Source organism: Thermothelomyces thermophilus, chromosome 1 (genome assembly GCF_000226095.1).
Source record: "Thermothelomyces thermophilus ATCC 42464 chromosome 1, complete sequence".
NCBI lineage: Eukaryota > Fungi > Ascomycota > Sordariomycetes > Sordariales > Chaetomiaceae > Thermothelomyces > Thermothelomyces thermophilus.
Window position 1 is genome coordinate 2316214 of NC_016472.1, and position 20801 is coordinate 2337014.

At 58.4% G+C, this 20801-nt stretch overlaps 7 protein-coding genes across 7 annotated transcripts; 3 read left to right on the forward strand and 4 right to left on the reverse strand.

Moving 5' to 3' along the window:
* Positions 1–83: 83 nt before the first annotated feature.
* On the reverse strand, positions 84–5826 carry MYCTH_2295254 (uncharacterized protein). The gene is made up of 3 exons (XM_003658836.1): positions 5143–5826; positions 4642–5077; positions 84–4577 (listed from the first exon to the last, which is right to left on the reverse strand). Exons 1-3 carry the CDS (start codon positions 5452–5454, stop codon positions 322–324), a joined length of 5004 nt encoding a protein of 1667 aa, XP_003658884.1. The 5' UTR covers positions 5455–5826; the 3' UTR covers positions 84–321.
* Positions 5827–5976: 150 nt separating this feature from the next.
* Positions 5977–7624, forward strand: MYCTH_2295255 (uncharacterized protein). The gene has a single exon (XM_003658837.1). It carries the CDS (start codon positions 6125–6127, stop codon positions 7358–7360), a length of 1236 nt encoding a protein of 411 aa, XP_003658885.1. The 5' UTR covers positions 5977–6124; the 3' UTR covers positions 7361–7624.
* Position 7625: 1 nt separating this feature from the next.
* MYCTH_2295256 (uncharacterized protein) lies at positions 7626–9543 on the reverse strand. The gene has a single exon (XM_003658838.1). The coding sequence runs from the start codon at positions 9271–9273 to the stop codon at positions 8194–8196; it is 1080 nt and encodes a 359-aa protein (XP_003658886.1). The 5' UTR covers positions 9274–9543; the 3' UTR covers positions 7626–8193.
* A 4182-nt stretch (positions 9544–13725) lies between these two features.
* On the reverse strand, positions 13726–14511 carry MYCTH_2295258 (uncharacterized protein). The gene has a single exon (XM_003658839.1). The coding sequence runs from the start codon at positions 14083–14085 to the stop codon at positions 13741–13743; it is 345 nt and encodes a 114-aa protein (XP_003658887.1). The 5' UTR covers positions 14086–14511; the 3' UTR covers positions 13726–13740.
* A 474-nt stretch (positions 14512–14985) lies between these two features.
* On the reverse strand, positions 14986–17038 carry MYCTH_2295261 (uncharacterized protein). The gene is made up of 5 exons (XM_003658840.1): positions 16772–17038; positions 16582–16707; positions 16407–16484; positions 15658–16343; positions 14986–15577 (listed from the first exon to the last, which is right to left on the reverse strand). The coding sequence occupies exons 1-5, from the start codon at positions 16919–16921 to the stop codon at positions 15190–15192; spliced, it is 1428 nt and encodes a 475-aa protein (XP_003658888.1). The 5' UTR covers positions 16922–17038; the 3' UTR covers positions 14986–15189.
* A 437-nt stretch (positions 17039–17475) lies between these two features.
* MYCTH_2295266 (uncharacterized protein) lies at positions 17476–18381 on the forward strand. The gene has a single exon (XM_003658841.1). It carries the CDS (start codon positions 17796–17798, stop codon positions 18375–18377), a length of 582 nt encoding a protein of 193 aa, XP_003658889.1. The 5' UTR covers positions 17476–17795; the 3' UTR covers positions 18378–18381.
* Positions 18382–18466: 85 nt separating this feature from the next.
* MYCTH_2295268 (glycoside hydrolase family 36 protein) lies at positions 18467–20771 on the forward strand. Its single transcript, XM_003658842.1, has 4 exons — positions 18467–18664; positions 18720–18930; positions 18992–20464; positions 20540–20771. Exons 2-4 carry the CDS (start codon positions 18804–18806, stop codon positions 20755–20757), a joined length of 1818 nt encoding a protein of 605 aa, XP_003658890.1. The 5' UTR covers positions 18467–18664; positions 18720–18803; the 3' UTR covers positions 20758–20771.
* Positions 20772–20801: the final 30 nt, after the last annotated feature.

The following is a 20801-nucleotide window of genomic DNA, read 5'->3' on the forward strand; positions in this document are numbered from 1 at the left end:
CCCACTGATCGGCAACTGCCTGTAGCGAGTCTTTTAGCGGCTACGGAGTAGTTACCCGTATTGCACTGCGGACCTTAACAGCAACAGACCGAACTGACACGGGGCATTGTGTGCGTGTGCAAACGGAGTGCGGAACCAATACGGAGACTCCCCTAAGTTCCATACTAGCCTATTACTATAGTATTGGAACAGTTGCTTTCGCATCGCTTTTTCCCATTCGAAACCGGTAAACGGAGGAGCTGGTACTGAGAAAGAACCACCATGAGCTAGCTCCCCAGTTCTACACATAGAACCCAAACCCCCCTCTACACTCTCATCCTCCTACCCATCAATGGGGCACCGATATTCCCCTTCCCTCCCCGACCCATCCTTGGCCAGCAGCGCTTCGAGGCAGCTCTGGTGGTAAATATGCCTGCACGCCAGTAAAACCAGCGGCCCCAGCCCCTGTTGTGTCTCCCTCTGCGCGGCGCCCACCATCCCCTCGAAACCCTCTTTCCGCGGATCTATCTTCCCGTCCGAGCCCTCACAGTCTGCGCCCTCGCCTGTGCCCTCCCCTCCCTTCTCCTCCTCTTCCTCCTTCTTCTGTTCTGCTTCCTGCCTCCACCTCAGACCCAAGTCCTTCCCCTTCCCCTTCCCCTTTCCGGTATACTCCTCCCCCCCGCCGTCCTCATCTGCGCCGCTCATCATCATCATCATCATCGTCATACCACCACTCCCCGAGTGGCCCACCCCCTTCCCGTTCAGCTCCCTCTTTCTCCTCCTCGCCCGTGCCGCCTCCCGCTCCCTCCCCTCCCAGGCCTCCCAGACCGCCCTCCCGCCCGCCACGCCGGGACCCCAGACCCGCTTGCCGCACGCCTCGCACGTCGAGCCCCGCGGCCGCCACCCGCGCTGGCGCAGCTCGACGGCCTGCGAGACGCCGACGAACAGCGAGCGCTCGAGCAGCCGGTTCGACAGCCGCAGGATCGACTCCTCGTAGGCGTAGGCCGAGAAGACCGACGCCAGCACGGCGCGCAGGTCCGCCAGGTTGGGCGACGCGGCCGCCGCACGGGTGAGGAACGCCCGCAGGATGCGGAGGAAGGCCAGGTTCGTCCCGATCCCCGTGGCGGCGACCGTGTTTTGTCGGGCTATTGCTGCCGTTGTCTCGGCGGGGGACCTGGAGGAGGAGGAGGAGGAGGAGGAGGAGGCAAACGTGGACGCAGGGAAAACAGTAGACGTGGAGTTGAGCAGGGCGGTAAAAGCCGTCTGAACGAGGGAGCGTAGCATGGTGAGCAGCTTATCAGTGTCCAATTGGCCCGGGGGATGTGTGTCTGCGTTGCCGTCGGCCGTGGAAGGAGAATTGTCTGGCGGGGGCTGCAGCTTGGAGGACAGCCGTCTTGTGATCTGCACCGCCGTGTCGATCAGATCAAGCCAGAGATTCTCATCTGCCGAAAGCGTCCCATCGGGCGACGCTTTCCGGCCTCGCCAGCTAGACACGGCCGCCCGCGACGTCTTGGTCTGCCCCTGGCATAGCCAGATGCCCACCATGACGAACTTGCGCAACGCGTGCACCAGTTCCTCGGCGGACGTTTGCAGGTGACGAGCATCGTCTCGGGAACCGTCGAGGAGGCCTTGCAATGCCGACTCGAGAGTTTCGAGGTGCTTTACCAAGCGTCCCATGGCTTCTTGAATCTGGCCCTCCTTGGCCATGAGAATGACGGCCGCATCGATCACGCCCGTTTCCTCCATCGTCGGGAGCAGCTGTTCAAGCCTTAGGTTCGAAGACTGGACTAAACCAACATAATCCGAGACGTGGTCAGGATCAAACTGGCACATCAGCCGCAAGTAGTGCTCCACAAGGTCTCTGTCCGTCGAGCGGCCCACGCCAGTATCCTTTTCCGGCTCCAGTATTGCCCTCAAGTACGCGTACTGAAGGCCCGGCTGCGCAGCCACCGAATCCAAGACGTCTTGGTGTAGCTCGGGCGCGTGTCTAGCGATGGTTTGGGCTGCCATCGCGGGGTCGAGGCTGACGAGCTCCGCCGAATGCTGCTTGATAACCCGAAGGATGTCCTGGGTCTGGCGCCGCGTGAGACCTGCTCGGGGCCGCAAATACGTGTCAATGCAGTTGAAGACGTCTTCCTGATCCTCCGGGTCTTCGAAGTAGGTTTGGATCAGTCTACCGTACTGCTTGTCGCCTCGATAAATGCGCTTCAGGATGCGGTAGAAACCGGCTTCTCTGAAGAGTGGGATGAGTTCTGTGACATCTGCTGGTTGGTACACAGACAAGAGATACTCGGCGCTGAGCTGGGCATCCTCTGCTAGATCCCGGCCGGGATACTTGCAGAGCCCAACCAGGACCTTGTCTAAGGTCGAGCCGGGGAAGAGGAGGTATTGAGGGTATTTCGGCAGGTTCCTGGCAATAAACATGTCCAGGTAAATGGTCTCATTGGAGGAGAACTCCGGCGAGGCCATGATTTCCATCAGGATCGAGACGATGTACTGTCTGTTCACCGTCAGGCCGAAGATCTGCTCCTCGGGCAGATCCCGGCCGGGACTTCCATTCGGCTCTTCCGAGGAGTCGTTAAGAAAGGAATCCTCAAAGGCTTCGTTGAGAGCGCTCAGGAAGCTTGCGGCGTCAAAGCTCAAGATTAGCCGAAGATAAGGGAATGAAGGTTCTTGAGACTGGCTCGGCCTCGTCAGCAACCTCTTGTTGCTACCCTTCGGCCATGTGACGCTCTTCCCCGAGAAGAGCAGCCAGTAGAGCTCGGCTTTGGCGTTCCGCGCGACATCCTCGGGCAGTGCTTCGCCCGTTGGGTAAACTCTTCCAGTAAGGATGTAGGAAAGGTAGGGGAAGATCTTCAACGCGTTCACCGCGGATATCTCGGCGTCCATCTGGTCGCCCGAGGACTGCCCGTTTTGCATGATCGGTACGAGCAGAGAGAGAAGGTCGAACAGCGGTGTGATATAGTCTCTCAATGCCTGGTTCCACACGTAGAGCAACGCGTCGTACAGGCTGTGCTGCTTGCAGAGAAGCGTGATCTGGTCCAGGTCGAGCGTGGCAGTGTCCAGGTGACAAATCACCTCCTCCAGCCGGCTCTCCCAGCCCTTGTAAACAAAGTGAGCGACCATCGCCTTCACGACCACTGGCGGGATGGAAGTGATCGACCGGTCAAGGACGTAAGGCTCCAGGGTCTCGAGAAAGATTCCCTCGACCCCGGCGTCTTCGTACCACTCATACATCTCGTCGAAGAGAAAGTCGACGTCGCCGACGCTCAGACAGGCAGTAAAACACGTTTCGGACAGTTCTTGGAGATGGCGGTCGTCAACAGAATCCCTGTTCTTCTGCCTCTGGCCAAAGGCGTATTTCAGCGACGCGCTCATGATTTCCACCAGCTTGTCCTGGACCATGGAGTGCCTCAACGTGGCATCTTCGGGCAAACCGACGGTGAGCTTGTTGGTATCTCCTGTGTAGTACGATGTTGCGAGCTTGATGGCGCCAACGTAGTCGCCATTCTCCATGAGCGCGATGAGGCGGTCGGCCCAGTTCGACAGTGCCCCTATCGACACGTCGTTGAATCCAAGGAGGAATATCCGTCCTTTGTAGGTTCTGAAGCTCATGTAGAAGGCGTCGGCGACAACACCGTGCATCGACGGGTCTTCTTCGTCGAGCTGCTCGACCAGCGCGCCAAGCTGCTTCGAAAAGAGGTCGACGTGATATATGTGTTTGTGAATCAGGTCGAAAGCCTCGGTCATGCGCATGCTCCGGTCCTCGAGAACAATGAGCCGTTGAGAGATTGTGAGGACGGTCAGGACCGACCGGCTCAACCACTGCACTGCGACGATCGCCTCCTCGCATTTCCACCGGCTCCGTGCCCTGAACCTGAGGCTCGGCGGCTTGTCCTTGTCCTCCGAGGGGATCTCGTCGACATCCAGGACAGTGAGGACGTTCGACCAGCAGTACACCAGTTTTACCTTGGAGATCTGGCTGCCAGTGACGGGGTCGGCCACTTTCAGCTTGACGGCGGGGAACCAAGCCAAACAACCTGTCATGGGGCTGTGGGCGGCAACCTCCTTTGGCCGGGCGGATTTATGTTGGGTCTGGGCAATCGGGGTGGTGGAGACGATGACGAGCAAGTAGGGAGTGAGCATCGCGGTGAGCCCCATGGTGTCGGTGGCCATCTCGACGTTTCCCAGAGGGAGAGACGCAAAGGCCAAGACGGTGCTGGGCTTCACGGTCTTCCCCGGAGGCGGCTGTGAATCCGGGTATCGCCCCAATATCCGCGTCGTCTTGACGGTCCTACCGAGGGCTCCGGTGCCCCTGGTCGCGAGGTGCGAGAAGGCCATTCCGCGATCGTCCGCGGATACGAGAGCCGTGTGCCGGGTGCCGAGGAAACCCAGATGCGTCACTTTGACGTTCTGCACATGACCGTCGCTCGGCGGCGATTTTTGTCGGTGTACTGGATCTAGATGAGGGATACTGAGGAAGGGCCTTGCAGCTCTTGAGGTGTCCCACGTGAATATGTTGCCGTTTGCATGTCCGCCGGCAATGGTGGTGTGATCCGCCGATATGGCGATCGCGGTAACTGGCCCGGATTCGACAGCTGGAAAACGGTCAGTGCCACGAGGTGCGTTAGGAAAGGGGCGATGCAATGAGGCGGGCCACACCTTTCGTCCCCGGGCCGATTATCAACTTGAGATTCTGGTTGTAGTCGAACACAAGGATGATCCCCTTCGAAGTGCCCAACACGACAGTGGCCGAAACGGCAAGGCATGTCGGTGAGCCAAAGTTTCGCCTGCCCGACTCGGAAAACACCTGCCCATTGAGCTTCCTCAGTTTTGTCCAGCGCACGACCTCCCACGGCGGCGAGGGGGGTTCGGATCCCCCCGGATCCAACAGCAACTGGCTGCTTAGCGATACGTTGCGGCTGTGTGTGGACCAGAGTGCGGGCGAAGAGGGGCGTGGGGAGGTGAGGTGTGGCGACGAGATACGGGACTGGAACCGCCGATCGAAAGGCCGAAACGAAGGCGTCGGGCTGGCCAGGCCGGGACGGGAGGCACGGGAGGGCAATAGGCTGCTGCTGGGCGAGGAGACGGCGGAACCCTGCACGAACATGTCAGTCTTCAGTGGCCGTCCGGCTCCCGTTTTGTTTTGTCATTCCTAAGTACCTGTATAGACGGCGTATCGTCTGGGACAGAGAGCGGAGAACCAATGGGGCTGACCGCGACCCGGGGTGGTGCGGCATCTGTTGACCCATCATCCTCGGACGGCGTCTCGCGTCCTGCCTCGACCAGTTCTCCGTAGCGGTGTGCAATGGAGCTGGGCCCAGCTGGGCGATGTGCATCCGAGTCCGTCTCGGGCTCTTCCTGCTCGATAACGTCGGTAATGTGATCCTCGTCCCGCTCGCCCTTCACTGTCTCCCCGTCATCCGAGCTTGAGCTGGCGTCGTCGGCGGGGTGCAGTTCTGGTTCGTCGGCCATGGCGCCCGCCGGGCTATCCTCCTCCCGGGGTCGACTCAAACTCATCGGGTGTTGGAAACAGGAGACATTGCTCCGTGAACTTCAGAGACGGTACAGTTGCGTTCCGCCGCGGGGTGCAAGAAGTTCGCTGTTATCGAGTGTGTGATTCGTCGCAGATTATGAACATGCGCCGCGTCTGCCGGGGGAGAGCTTCGCTACTTCCTTAAGAGTGGCGGGGCTGGTCGGATGGTGGTAATTACAATTGGCAGCTCATAAGAAACATTCAATGGGTCATACAAGATCCGCACACCTCAACTAAGGCGCGAGAGAGAGTCAAGATGGTTTGTTAGTCGGCGGTTTGGCGCAGTCGAGGCTAGGATGCCTGCAGCTAGCTGCAAGTTCCCAATTCGGTTACGCAGCTTCCCCCCCTGCGCACTCTAACGTCAGCTCGCCGCGACCGCTTCGCTCGGTCCAGTGGGGAACTGCTGAACTTGTAGCCTATAACAGGCCACTAACCTGGTTACCTAAGTTTATCGATAGGGCCGAATTGCAGTGCTTCCTCTGGCAGCAACATCTAAGAATCGATCAACACCAGTCCATGTTCAATCACCTACCTACCTGACCTTTCAGTCCGAAATATTTGCCAAAAGGCGACTCAAGCTAGCCGACAGCGAAATACCTGGCAGTCACCATGGCGTCCATTGGGCCACAACTCCCTCCGCACCTACAAAAGCGCAAGCGCACTCCAGAAGACGAGGAGGCAGAGTCTGGTTGTTCGCCCCCCCCAAAGGCCTCGCGCCGAGAAAACGATGATGAGATCCCGCTGGACGACGACGACTTGGATGACGCCTTCGGACCAAGCGCACCAGGTTCCACGCGCAACGGCGACACAGAGGAGACGGCATCTCGACCAAAACCGGTGATCGGCCCTTCGCTACCACCATCAGTCGCAAACAACAGCACGCCCGCCCCGAGAGACGAGAAACGATCGGTTGGCCCCTCGCTTCCGCCCACAAAACAGCCATCGAACAGCGACGAGATACCCCTTGACTCTGACCCGGACCAAGACACGCCCGGTCCCGCGCCTCCTCCTCCTCCCCCTCCCAAGCGCGTGCTCGGCCCTGCGCCGCCGCCAGCTGACCTCTCGGAGCGCCCCACGACCGACCCCGACGACTCCGATTCCTCAGAAGACGACGACGACGACTGGGGCCCGGCCCTCCCCGGCGAGTCGTCCACCCGCTCCCGAGCAGCAGCAGCAGCAGCAGCAGCAGCAGCCGCCACCGCCACCTCCTCCCTCTCCGAGCCTGAACCCGGCAGCACCGCCCCCAAGCGGGACGACTGGATGCTCGCGCCGCCGACGAGCAGCGGGCCGCGCGCCCCGGATCCGACCAAGCTCCGCCCGCGCAAGTTTGCGACTGGGCCGCGCGCCGCCACGGCCGCGGACGGCCGGCCGCCGGCCGGGGTCAGCGCCATCTGGACCGAGACGCCCGAGGAGAAGGCCCGCCGGCTGGCCAACGCCGTGCTGGGGCGCGAAGACCCGAACGCGGCGCCATCCGCCGCTGCCTCGCGGGGACCCGAGGTCGGCAGCGGCGGCAGCGGCAGCAGGAGGGCGGACGCGGCCCGCGTCAAGTCCTACGTCGAGCAGACCCGGGGCAAGAGCCTCGTGGAACAGCACCAGGAGGCGCGCGCAGCGGGCAAGGCGGCGGCGTCCTCTGCGGCGCGGCTCAAGGGGGACGGTGCCAAGTGGGGTGTCAAGGCCGGCGGCAGTGGGGATGACGACGAGGAGGAGGACGACCCCAGCAAGCGGGCGTTTGACTGGGAGAAGGACATGAAGGTGCTCGGGCGGATCACCAACGCGCAGCGGAGGGAGCTGCTGAATAGGGCGGCAAATTTTGGAAATAGGTTCCAGAGTGGGAAGTTCCTGTAAATTTGGAAGAAGAGAGCATCACACATGTCGCGGCAGGTTTGCGGTTGGCCTCAGGGGTTTGATTTTCGAGACGTTATCTGTGACACGCTAGAACTTGGCTTTAGGTGCCCAACTCAATAAAACATCGCGACCGGAGCTGGCACGACAGAGGGCGGCGGAAGAAACCCATGCAGTGCAGATGATTACAATGTCCATTTTAGCTCTCGCGGCGCATGCGCCCAAAATACACAAGAAACACCCAAACCCACCCTAGGCCTGGGCATCCAACTACCGCCAGTCGATACCCAAGTTCCCCCCCTTTTTCCCCCATTTGCTAACCCGCATCCATACTTCCAAGCAAATCAAGCATACCACCCGTCCACCCACCCGTTCCAATAACTCCATACTACAGATGAGGAGAGCGTCCTCCGGATCCCATGAAACCTGTGTGCTATGCAAAGGTCAAAGACTGATGACATGTGTGCGAAATGAACGGCACGATCAGGGAGAATAGTTGAGACTTCAACGACGGTCTGCGGCTAGCCAAAGGCTGTGCGCTGAGATATCGGACCGTCGACGGCGGTCAGGATTCGTATAATAAGATAGCGTATGTGCGACATGCTCACCAGTGCCTCGAGCGGTGCGCAGGTGGCTATAATGTGCTGACGGTATCGGCAGTATTGATGTAGCCTCAAAAAATGAAGACGTTATATATCGGCGAGGAAAAAATTAGACCGGAGTAGATCGCATCCCCACGATATGATGTGGTCGATAGTGCGCTTTCAAAATGGCCGTCGAAGATATTCCGGTGTCATCTTTGCTCGCGATGCAGCATCGGCGTCGCCCAGACCGTGCTAACTTTGTGTGTTCCGAACGCCTGCTTCAAGCTGCGACGGCGTGGTGGCTGTGTTATTGCCGGGCATTGCGGGGTCCGATTCCGTCTGGTTGTTTTGACCCCGGCCAAACCGGAATACTGGCATTGCGCTCCTCAGGCCGGAGAGCAGACCGCCAGTCGGCGCTTGGTCTGGTGATGGAGTTGCGGGGCTTGACCTTGACCTCCGACCGCCGGGAGCGGCAGAACCGCTCGGGTCTCTCGCCCGAGAGCTGCTCGCTGCCGAACGATCCATCCGCCCAAAGCTGAAGAAGGCTGGTCGCGGTCTCCCTGGAAGGTTCATCCGGTCGCTCCGAGTATTGTCAGGGAGCGTGACCTGGATAACGGCTGGCGTACCCTCCCCTGTTTCGGCGGCTGGAGGGCGAGGTTTGGGAGTGTAGTAGTCAGCCTTGCACAGCGGACAACACGCCCTCCTCGTGGTAAGCCATGGGTCGATGCAGACAGCATGAAAAGCATGTCCGCAGGTCAAACCGCGCACATCGTCGTCATCCTCTAGCGTATCGATGCAGATGGCGCACGTATCGCCCGACGTCCCGACGCACTCTGGCGGGAGAGCAGCATCGATATGTTCGTCTTCCTCTTCCTCTTCATGTGAGGCCCGGCTCTCATGGTTCTTGCCCGCGGCACTCTCCGGCTCACAATTAGAATCCGTAGATGTCCGATTAAGCCCACCAACTGTACTCGAAGTACTCTCCTTGGGCACATGCCGTGGACCCCGGGCTTCGGGCTTCTCTGCGGTTTCCGGCGCGGGGTCGGCCGCGGGTTCCGTTGTGGTCCCGGTGGCTGTAGCGCTCGTCGTTGGCCGGTCGTCTGTTGACGCGCGCTCTTTTGATGGCAACTCCTGGGCGACGCCGTCCGCATCACGGATGCTATTGGGCCGGCTTTGGGGGGATGAGACACCACCTAGGGTCGGCAATCCTTCTTGTGCGCGGCTGGCAACCCAGGTCTTGTATTTGAGCATCGGAAACTTCTCGTTGACCTCGTCTATGGGCATCAACTTCTTTTCCCTCCGGCGACGATACGGGCGGGGCATGTTCTCCATGTTGATCGGCTCGCCTTCTTCGTTTCGCATTTGACGAGCCCGCGCATTATACCTGAAGCAATACTTGACGCCAACGATGATCCTACCCAGTGTCAGCGGGTGACGGCCGAGGGTGAACTCGCCATCTCATCGAGCGCAAGACTCACCAGAGGTTGGTGAAGACGACGCCGAATCCCAGGGCGACGAAGAAGAGCAAAGATGACGAGTTACCGCCGCCGCCTCCTCCTCCTCCTCCATTATCACCATTGCCGCCACCACCACCACCTCCATTGCTTCCCGAATCTCCTCCTGCGGAGCTGGATCCCCCATTAGCAAGCGTGCTGCTTCCAGTCGGCGTAGCAGCGGCTGACGTTGCCGATATCGAGGTGACTGGCGGCGAGGTCGCAGGGCTCGAGGTCGCGATGGAAGGCGAGAAGGCCGACGTCACAGCCGTTTCGGCCGCCTGCCTAACCACCACCCGTGCAGCTTCCACGACGGCAGGACTTAGAAGCGGCATCTTGTAGACGACGATGTTGCGGCTCGGCGGCGACTTTGAACGGTCTACGGGCGCAGCGCGTCCATCAGGCGATGGTTCTTCGAGAGCGCAGGCATTGGGTGGGACCGCAGCCCAAAGAAACAGGGTGCCTCGACGACCAGCATGCAAGGGAGAAAACCCGCCGAATGAGGGAAGTGCGATCCGAATCCAAGCGGAAAAGGCGAGGTACCCCGGAGGGTTGGGAATCACACTGATTTGAAGGAGCCGACAGAGTCGGGAAAATGGAGCGCGAGCATTCAGCGAGCTCGGGGAGTGGAGAAAAACGATGGAAGGGGACCAAAGGGTCTTAGAATGAAATGGGTGGTGAAGCTAGTTTGTTCGGCGCGGCAAGGTAGGCGCTGACCACCTCTCTGCATCTGAGACTTGGAGAACCGGGGGTGGGGGGCAGGGAGGGAAGGATAACGAACAGAATCCGCCGCGAGAAGGCGGGCTGTGTCGAGTACGGATGGCATAAGAGGTGAGATTTGTGGGGCAGGCCCTTCCAGGTGTGGACCGGGTGGTTGCAGGGGGGCTGGAGTCCTCCTGTATGGAGGGGCGTCGTCCGGATCAGGCGGGATTGACAAGGGCATTGCCAAGCTGGGTTTGAGGAGCGCTGCACCCCCAGGACTCATAACCACAATAGCAACCGGCTTGGGCCATTCCAGCCGCCTGTCCGGCGGTGCGGGCACGCGCAAGATGGGATGCAGTGGACAACTAACGGCAATATAGGCAAGAGATGGAGGGCACGTGCCAAACACTACCACAAAATGATTTCATTGTTTGTTACTCAACCGGGGAAGTCGTGCGCCCGAGCGGGTGCACTGCACATGCTGGGTCCCTGTCGCTCATTCATCGAGCCTGAAATGCCAGGACTGCTGTTCCGCAGGGCGACATCACTTCGCCTCCCTCAGTCAGAGCTGGCTGGAGCCCTGATGAAACCCAGCAAGCAGGCTCGGCTCGTCCAATCACTTTCGCTTGATGGCGCGCTCCGTTGGCGCTGCTACCGCTGCCGCTGCCGCTGCCGCGGCGGTGCAACATAACCCTCGCCGGGGGTGTCAATTTGTACATTACGTTCTGAACTCTGGTCCGCGCGCAACCGCTGTCTAATACACTAGACGAATCCTTACGCATGTTTTGCGTGAAAGACCGAGCTCTTGCGGCTCGACAAAATGCCCCTGCGCGGTCTGGTCTTGAGTTGTAAGGGATCGAATATGGCCAGGCTGGAAGCGAGTGCGGGCTGCCCGCATCTAACCACATTAGGAAGCATGACGGAAGGAGCGAGAGCCGGCATGCTGAAGGCCGATTTCTTCAATGAAGGACAAGACTTGGAGCGACTCTTGGGATCGTACATTGATTGTTAGGCTCACCATGTTGGCGGTCTTGTCTCTCCTGCAGACTTCGATCGAAGAACTAAGTCTCCTTGACGAAGAAAACACAGTGATGATTATTCAGCTTCAAGATCGGAAAGAAGTTGGGTGGGTTACATGACTCCCTACGGAGTATGTGTACCCGGCAGCGCAGCCGCATCAGTTTCCAAATTAAACCCGCTCGCACAATAACTATGCTGTGCCTTGATTGAATCCTTCTTCAGAAAGGCGACACTAGAGCGAAACGGTGGGGCCGCCTCTCCTTCGATTTCGGACTGTGCGAATATCCTCCGGCACACTCGTGCTGCTCTCTCTTTTCTCTCTCTCTCCCTCTCTATTATGCGGCTGGGAAACATTCAAGCATCACAAGGAGGATTGCGTGTGCATTCCTACGCTACCCCGATTCTGTTTCGAGTACACCGTCCGTACAAAGGCCGGTGGGTAAACCTAAAGCCGCTGGTCCTGGCACCACTTAGGGCCAGGCTTGGATGACACCTGGCGCCTGCAGCATGAGATGTTCATACGGGCGTATCACAGATATCCGATCGACACTGCATCGCTAGCGGGCGGCATCCTCGTCACACTGCAGAGAGAAACAAGAACAACTGCTACGTGTCCGGGCTTTCGTTTGGTGAACTGTAAGACCAGACTAGCCTATTTTCACAGGTCGTCTGCTCGATGAGGTGCCCATGGGATGTTACTGCGTACCTAGGGAGTGTAGTTTTTGGACCTCAACTCTGGCACAACCTACTAGGTAAGTAAGTGCCGCTGTTTCCAAGACGGAAGGGTAAGTGCGAATAAGGTAGGTATTTGGCGTGCATTGGAAACGAGTATACGACATACGCACCTCGGATTCTGCCAGGAGTGAACTCTAAACCCCGCCGTCTGCTATACTACCCTACGGTTCCCTTCTCTCAAGAGTGTAGTGTGCAGAATCAAATCGAACCACGGCACATGCACCCTGCTGCCCAGGGTCTCGCTGAGCGCGGGATTTGGGGGGTCATGCAGTACGCTGTATACATACACGACTACTACTGCAACCAATGTGTGCAAGCCCGTCTAGACAGACAAGCCCAGTCTCCGTTGTATGTTGTACGCAATGTTTAGGTATGTAAATACGTACAAGTACACCCTACTGGTACGGTACACTCCACAACTTGGTGTATTGTACATACATACACTACACCGTAGAAGGCAAATCCGCCCTCAAGATCGACTTTATCCTTACACGGCGACTTGCACGGCACTGGGTGTTGTGGTGACTCCGAACTCAAGGGCATACGCAGGTGTCCAATGGAGCTTGGTGGGAGTGCCCGCAAACTAACAAGCAGGTTGCCATTGCAGGTCTGGTCGGTTGCCTGGCCGCTGACCTCGACAACCTTCGCCCCAAGAGAATGGAAAGTTGGCTGACTGAGTACTGTTCCGCCAAAACAAACATACCCTGCATGACGATCCTTTCTGAATTCCTGCCACGAAGGAATCGAGTCTTGCCCCGCCACAAAAAAAAAAAAAGAAAAGAAAGAAAAGAAAAGCACTGCCTGGGCACCATGACGACGCGTCAGCATTCAGCGACTGGGCGAGTGTGGCTTTGCAAGGCGGAAGAGGCCAACTCGCGAATCAACAGCCATGCCAGCCAGCTCAGCGAGTTGGACAGCATTCTCGAAAGCATCTAACCTACTGGTACCTCAGGTAGGTATGTACACACATCAAGTTAAGGTAGGCACGGTACGGAGTATAGTATGTACCAAAGATAGTTATTTGGAAGGTGCATTAGACTTGTATGTAGGTCTCGAGCGGGGGTGGGGCTTGTCTCCCATCTTTTGTGGCCTCCCTCCTCCTGACCTGGCGACGCGCCGAGGCCCGGCCTTCTTCCCACCCCGACCACCCCGAGAGACCCGAGTTTTCTCCAACTTGAGCCGGGACACGGATACCCGTCCGATCCCGGTCCCGTCTTGCCCCAAGCCAAAAAGCACGGGACGCCAAGGAGTCGAGAATGAGGCGATGCTCTTGCCTAGATGCTGCCAACAAGTGCTCTCAGCCAACGAGAAGTGGCCTTGCCGGTGGAGAACAGCCGTGGTGCCAAATATCACCAGAGTACGGATTACGGAGGTACTATAGATTCCGACGGGCATCGAGAGTACTTGACAGTAATGTAATGTATGCTTTGTCTAATTATGTAACAGCCAAAACAGCCGACTTTGACAGTGCGGAACCGAAGGGAAAAATTCCAACAAGCTCGCCGTTTCGAGCCCGAAGTCGGCGGCTTTCCTCTCTTTACACTATTTGTATATACGCATATACATACAAGCATTCACTAAGTGGATGCTACGATCGCCGGATCATCCGGAAGCTTCGCCCTTTCAAAGTCCCGGAGATGCCAGGCTACGCACCGCATATCTTCAAGCCTAAAAAGCGACAATCGCACCATCCCACCCACTCGCTGGCCACCACTTCACCTGGCCGCCGCTTGCTCCCGCCCCTGCAGCCTCCACTCATCAGTGCGACCCCAGCCAAGTGCCGCGCTCCGCTCGGGACTGGCTATCTCTTGCTCTCATGACCCTTCACGGGAATCACTCAACTTGGTCACTAATTTGTTATGTGAGTGAGACCCAATGACGCGACAATATCCCACATGGCGCAGAAGACCCTTATGCGAGCATCCCTACGCGACCCCGGATCCAGATCAAAGTCAGCAACCGGTTTCCCCTGCTTCCAGAGAGGGTAAATCCTAGGTAGCTGGGAGAGGCTAGTCTTTGTAAGAAGTCCGACGCTGGCTATCAGACTGGCAATGCATCTCACGGTGAAGGCGCCCCTGGAGAAACCGATGAGTATAATCTCATCCCCGCCCCGTTCGTCATAGTTGTGGCAGAGGAATGAGTAGGCCTCCTTGACTTTCTCGTCGAGACCTGAAGAGCCATCGCTCCCATTCATGAATTAGCGGCTCCGCCTTAGCAAGTGACCGTCATGAACATGGAAAGATTGAATAAGCAGACCTGCTCCAACCATCTGTTTCCAACCGTTGACTAGCCAATCGAGCTGGGCGTCGGCAGACGTGCCGATGCCGGACAGGTAAAGAACTAGCTGCCGGCCATTACCACCAGCTTTTCCTGGGCTTGATGCATCGTGAGATGCGCGATACGTTGGTAAGAGGGTTTTCGGCCTCCGGTCGATATCCCGAGTTGGCTGTACCGTCGCAGCAGACAATCAGCCTCGTCGCATCAATATGTATCTCATAAGGAGTAGCCATTTTGAGGTCGTTGGATAGGGAATAACCTTGTCGCTGTATCAAAGGAGAACTCGAGGGTCGTATCTTGTAGTAGGATCACAAACTTCCTAATTACTCCTCCGGTCATTATTATACTCGAAGGATCGACTCTCACCCGGTTATATTCTAAAATGAAAAGGAGGAGGGTTGAGGTCAGCACGCCCAACAAAAGCCCTACTTATATGCAAACGCGATCCCGTATTTCGCAACAGGTACGGTTGTATGTGGTAGTTTGTGGGTGGACAACCGAGATAAAAACCTTGGTATTAGGAGTTGATAGCAAAATCTAAAGGTTGACTGACGACATTTGTGTCTGTCATTGCTTGTTGAAGGGGAGTGAGCGTACCCAAGAACCGCTCCCATCTCGACTCAGGCAAAAGCGATAAATGCCCTGCTGCTCCTAGGTATGACAAACAAGCGAACGACCATCCAACAGCTGATACCGAAAACCGGCAAACAGAATACCTCAGCAGTAGGTTCGCCCGTTCTATAGGCCATTGCAAAGACGGCCAACGTCTCTCCCTCGTCTGGTGGAATTGTGTGGTTCGTGGTTCCGTTGTAAACAAAAGAAGCAGGATCGATTGATCTATGTCTACCCGCCCGCCCCCTACAGTACATTTCACGTGTTGGCCTCGGATTCAACACCGATTATAATACACTGACCCGGGCGCCCCTCTCTCTCTCTCTCTCTCTCTCCCCGCACCGCAACCGAATCCCCAACTCTCCCAACTCCTCGTCCTTTTTTTTTTACCACCAGCTGATCCTCGCCTTTAAAAGTTCCTGCTCATGTCGGCCCGGATCCTCGCGTAGTCAAAGAGGCCCTCGATGCTGCCGACAGCGCTGATGGCGATATCCTGATCCCAGAGTTTCCTGTTGGCAAAGTCCATAACGTCCTTCTCGGTGATGCCGTCAATGATGCGCTCGATCTCGGCGGGGCTCATGCGGCGGCCCGTGTTGACGATCTGCCGGCCAATGTCCTCGGCGACAGCCGTGGTGCCGTCCAGGGACAGGAGGATGGACGCCTTGAGCTGGGCCTTGGCCCGCTCAACCTCGGCCTCGCTCACGTTGCCCGACAGGCGCGACCATTCGCGCAGGGCAAAGTGCACCAGGTCGTCAACAGTCGAGAGCTTGTCGGTGACCATGTAGATACCCCAGAGACTGCGGAAGAATCGGTTAGCAACAGGACCCTGATTTGCTACGACGACAAGAAGCTCAACGAATGATGGAATAGGGCCTACCCGGTGTCGCTGTAGCTGGTGGAGAAGCTCATGAAGCTGTTGGCCAGGTCGTTCTTGTGGACGATGCCGCTGAGCTTGCTGCCCTGGTGGGGAGCGTTGCCGAGGGCCTTGTCGTAGTTGCCGACAATGGCCTGGGCGACGAGCGCGGTGAAGTAGTCGGGGTCGTTCCAGCTGACACCCTCGACGGCAATCGCAATGTTGGCCGTCGGGATGGTGTCGTCGCGGATCCTGACGTCAGAGCCGATGAAGTCGGGCTTCTTCTTGGACAGGAGGTAGGCGCTGGTCTCGGGAGCCTTAGACGGGAGCTTGGAGAAGTACTTGTCGGCCATCTCGACGAGCTGCTGGTGGGGGATACCGCCAGCGCCAACGAGAACCATGCGGTCGGCCGTGTAGTTGTTCTTGATGTAGTTGACGAGCTCGGTCCGGGTAATGTCGCGGATGTTCTCGCGGGGGCCGAGGATTGTGCGGCCCAGGGGCTGGTGCTGGTAGGCAGTGGCATGCAGGTGGTCAAAGACAACCTCCTCGAGCTGCTTCTCAACCTCCTCCGCCTCGCGCAGGATGACGTCGCGCTCCCGCTCAATGGCGGCCTCCTCGAGCTTGGAGTTCTGAAGAATGTCTTGCAGGATGTCGACGCACTGAGGGACATCCTCATTGAGGGCCTTGGCGAAGTAGACGGTGTTCTCACGCTGTTTCCGGTGTTAGCGATCGACGTGGAGGAAACGGAGATACAATCTTGGGTCACGACGAACCGAGGTGTAGGCGTTCAGGTGAGCGCCCATGTTCTCAATCTCGAGCTCCAATTGCTGCTGTGTCCTCTTGGTGGTGCCCTAATCAAACGGGTAAACGCGGTCAGCCAACAATTCTCCGAGATATATATACATATATATTGAGCAGCATCATGCGCCCGGAGAGCTGGTATCGTACCTTGAAGGCCAGATGCTCGAGGAAGTGGGCGGTGCCGTTGGTCTCGTCGGTCTCGGCGCGAGAGCCGGCATCGATCCACATGCCGACAGTCGAGGTCTGGGCGTAGGGCGAGTATTGAGTCGCGACCTATTGATAGCAATGCGAGTCAGCGACGGCCCGGGCAAGGTTAATTGGTGCCGGCGGAGCTCACGGTCAGGCCATTCTTGAGTGTTGTAGTCTCGGTCTTGATGGCAGGCGAGGAGTGCGGTGTTGCGAGGCCTCGCCTGAACGGCACAGAAAGCCCTCCAGTGCGGCCGCGAAGGCCCTGCGCGAGGTTCAGAGCGAGTCTCCGGGACGCCATGGACGCGGATGTGGAAGGGGAGGGGTGTGGGAAATGAGTGGTTTGAAGGAAAGTCCTGGCTCCTTCGATCGCTTCAAAAAACTACGGTATGCAGCGTAATTTTGCCTCACTTCCAAGGCCAGCTCGGAAACGCCCGGGCCAAAGCTGGCTTCGGAGCTTCTGTCACGTGGTCCTGGTACCCATTGTCCGGCAACTCGTCTTGGCAGTTGGAAATTCGGCCTTTGCGATTGGCCACGGCTAACCTTTGCTCTTCGTTTGAATCTGAGCGCCATCCAGCATGAGCTCGACATCTGAAGGGGAGCTTTGAGCTTCAACGATTCGCGCTGCAGGTTTCGGGCGCTTACCACTGCCGTGTGCAAGCATTGCATTCTCTGCAGGCTCCAATCGTCAAAGACGGTTTTGGATTAAGAGAGGCCTACAATCTGCCCGATCAATTGGACACGCAGGCCGCTGATGACCGAAGCTGATAATTCCCACACGAGGCGGACTCACAGGGGAAAAGAAAGCTCTGGTCAGTTTCACAGGCCCCGGCACGTCCCAATTCCCTCATCCAGTTGGTTGTTACTTGTCTTAAAGCCTCAAACAATGGCGCCGAGCACACTGTTCCAGTCTTCGTTCTTTTTTTGTTTTTATTCCTCGTGCTCGCCCAGGCCTGGAGTTCTCAACTGCGTGTTTGTACCCACTATTCCCGCCAATTAGCTCGCACCCGGAGTCCCTCGTTGGTTGGGCTGTGACATACGAGCGATCCTTGGTGCACATTGCAATACACTAATAACCACACCTTGTATTACCCGTCCTGGTATAGGAACACAACTTCCAGCGCGTTTGCCTCTCTCTCCATGCAGCATCTGGTTGTACTATAGGCTTGTTCAGAATGTCCGCTTTTATCGTCACGTACCCGCCGCTCGGCCAAGTTACGCAGCTCCAGAACTCTGAACTGACGATCCATGCGGTTCTGGAGATTCCTCCTGAATCTACTACGGAGAATTGGCAGCTTGCTCTCTGGTATTCCAACGGAGATCAGGAGGAATGGGAAGAAGCAGTCTTAGTTCCCTCTATCCACGATGTCCGTCCCACGGAACTACACGAATCCATTGGAGCCGCGGCGAGGTTGTACTTCACGACCCGGGTAGTCGTCAGGTCCTCGTTAACCTTCACCATCAAGTTTCGTCAAGGCACCGATGACCAAGAATGGAAATGGGTTCGCAGCGAGCAGGGCTCGGGTGATGCCATTGTGATCATCAACCAGAAACCAACTCGAGAGGACGACCCCGAGGACCTGCCTGACCTGATTCGGGATCTGAATCCGGAGCTGGAATGGAAACGCCACATGAGCCAGTCTCCTGGAACGCGCCTGTGGACTGTTGAGGCACAAGTACACGGGGCAAAGGAGGATGAATCAGCGTTTGTCGAAGTACCACTGGGCATTCCGTGGGGCGGGCGGTTCCTCAGGTAAGGCGTGGTGCCGTTGAAAGGGACTGATTTTGGATCTCTTTCGCCTCCCTTGCAATGCCCGCCGACTCCAATACTGATGATGCTGGCAGATGGTTTGCCCTGGTTCGGTCCTGGACCCCATGGCTTGCTCCCAGACACGGCAAGTCAGAGTTCGGCCTGGACAAGGATGGCTTACTTTGTTCGTTTCTCTCCTCTCACGGGAAGCACTTGGTGATGCTTGGACTTGGCGGAATCAACAATGTCACTGCGCTCTTGCGCAGCGGTGACGCTGGCCGTCTGATACTCAGCGTATGCCATATGTGTCCCCTGGGGCTCTGTGCTGCAAGGACTGAGGTTGACCCAGCTTCGAAACGATAATGTGAAATCAACAACAGGAACGGTTCTGGTAGCCGTCGGTGACAACCTTGAGAACGCGGTTGCTGCCGTCATGTACCACGCCCGGACCCTTGTTACGGCAGCGAATGCTCCAAATTCTCACGGTATAGCCTCGCCCACGGCAGAGGGCGATGTCGGGCCGCAATGGTATGAAAATTGGTACGACGGTTTGGGATACTGTGAGTGCAAAATTACTTCTCCACCAAATGTACCTGTATCCAATGCTAAAGTCCAGGGCAGGCACATGGAACTCGTTGGGCCAGCAGTTGACCGAGGAGAAGATCCTGAATGCACTAGACACGTTGGCCGAGAACAAGGTCAACATCTCTAACCTGATCATCGATGACAACTGGCAAGACATTGACTACCGCGGCGACGGCCAATGGCAGTACGGCTGGAACGACTTCGAAGCCGAGCCGAGAGCCTTCCCCCGGGGCCTCGAAGCCCTCGTCTCCGACATCCGGTCCAAGCACAAGAACATACAGCACATCGCAGTCTGGCATGCCCTCCTAGGCTACTGGGCCGGTCTCGCCCCCTCCGGGCCCCTTGTCAAACGCTACGAAACCGTCCAGGTCTCACGCGACGACACCCAAAAGTCCCACCTCCCCATCGGCAACGCCATGACGGTCGTCGCTCCTTCCGACGTCCAGGACTTCTACGAAGACTTCTACCGCTTCCTCACCTCCTGCGGCATCGACGGCGTCAAGACTGACGCCCAGTACATGCTCGACACGCTCACCCAGCCCGCCGCCCGCCGCACCCTTACTAGCTCCTACCTCGACGCCTGGACCTCCTCCACCCTCGGCCACTTCGCCGGGGGCCCCGTGGTCGCGGGCATGGCGCTGTCCCCGCCCACGCTCTTCCACCCCCGCCTGTTCCGCACCAGCCTGCCGCAGATTGTGTGTCGTACCTCGGACGACTTCGTCCCGACCGGCGGCGGCGACGACAGCGACGACGACGCGCACCCGTGGCACGTGTGGACCAACGCGCACAACGCACTGCTCGCGCAGCACCTCAACGCGCTGCCGGACTGGGACATGTTCCAGACGGCACACCCGCGGGGCGGGTTCCACGCGGCGGCGCGGTGCGTCAGCGGCGGGCCCGTCTGCGTCACGGACCCGCCCGGCCAGCACGACGAGGAGCTGCTGCGCCAGATCGCGGGCGCCACGCCGCGCGGCCGCACCGTCGTCTTCCGCCCCAGCACGGTCGGCCGGACCCTGGACGCCTACAGCTCCCGCGCGGACGGCGGCGGCGGCGGGTTGCTCAAGGTCGGCGCGTACCACGGCCGTGCCGGGACGGGCACGGGCATCGTGGCCGTGTTCAACGTCGATCCGCGGGGTAACCGGCCGGTGGCCGAGCTCCTGCCCCTCGCCCGGTTTCCCGGGGTTGGGACGGGTACGGGTGCGGGTGAGGGGGGCGCGGGCGGGAGGTACGTGGTGCGGGCGCACCGCAGCGGGAAGGTGACGCCTCCCTTGCGGCCCGGGTCGCCGGCCGCTCTGGTGACGGTCTCTCTCGAGGCGAAGGGGTGGGACGTGCTGTCTGCCTATCCGCTGCATGCGGTGCAGTCGGGGACGAGGGGGGAGGTGTTGCTTGCGAACCTGGGGCTGGTGGGCAAGATGACGGGGTGTGCGGCGGTGCTGAGGACCGTGTTCGAGGCGCGCGAGAACGGGAGGATGTTGGTGGATGCTACCGTGAAGGCGCTAGGGGTGTTGGGTAAGCCATCAACCAAATATGGGGGGGAAGAAGAATTCGATCCCCAAAGACCGATGCGATGCTGACTTGCGGCAGGCGTCTACATCTCGGTCCTCCCTGAACTCTCGATCAACGACGACTTCATGGTGACCATTCGGGGGCAGCCGATACCCCCTCACACTGTGTCCGTGAGCCGGCAAGACGAGCGCGTCCTGGAGGTGGATATCGAAACAGCGTGGACCGAAATGGGCCTCGAGAGCGGCTGGGCGAACGAGGTGCAGGTCAAGGTCTACTTTGCCCTGGAGAAGAAGTAGCAACACTACAAACAGCATACGACATGGTTAACTGGCCACCGTTT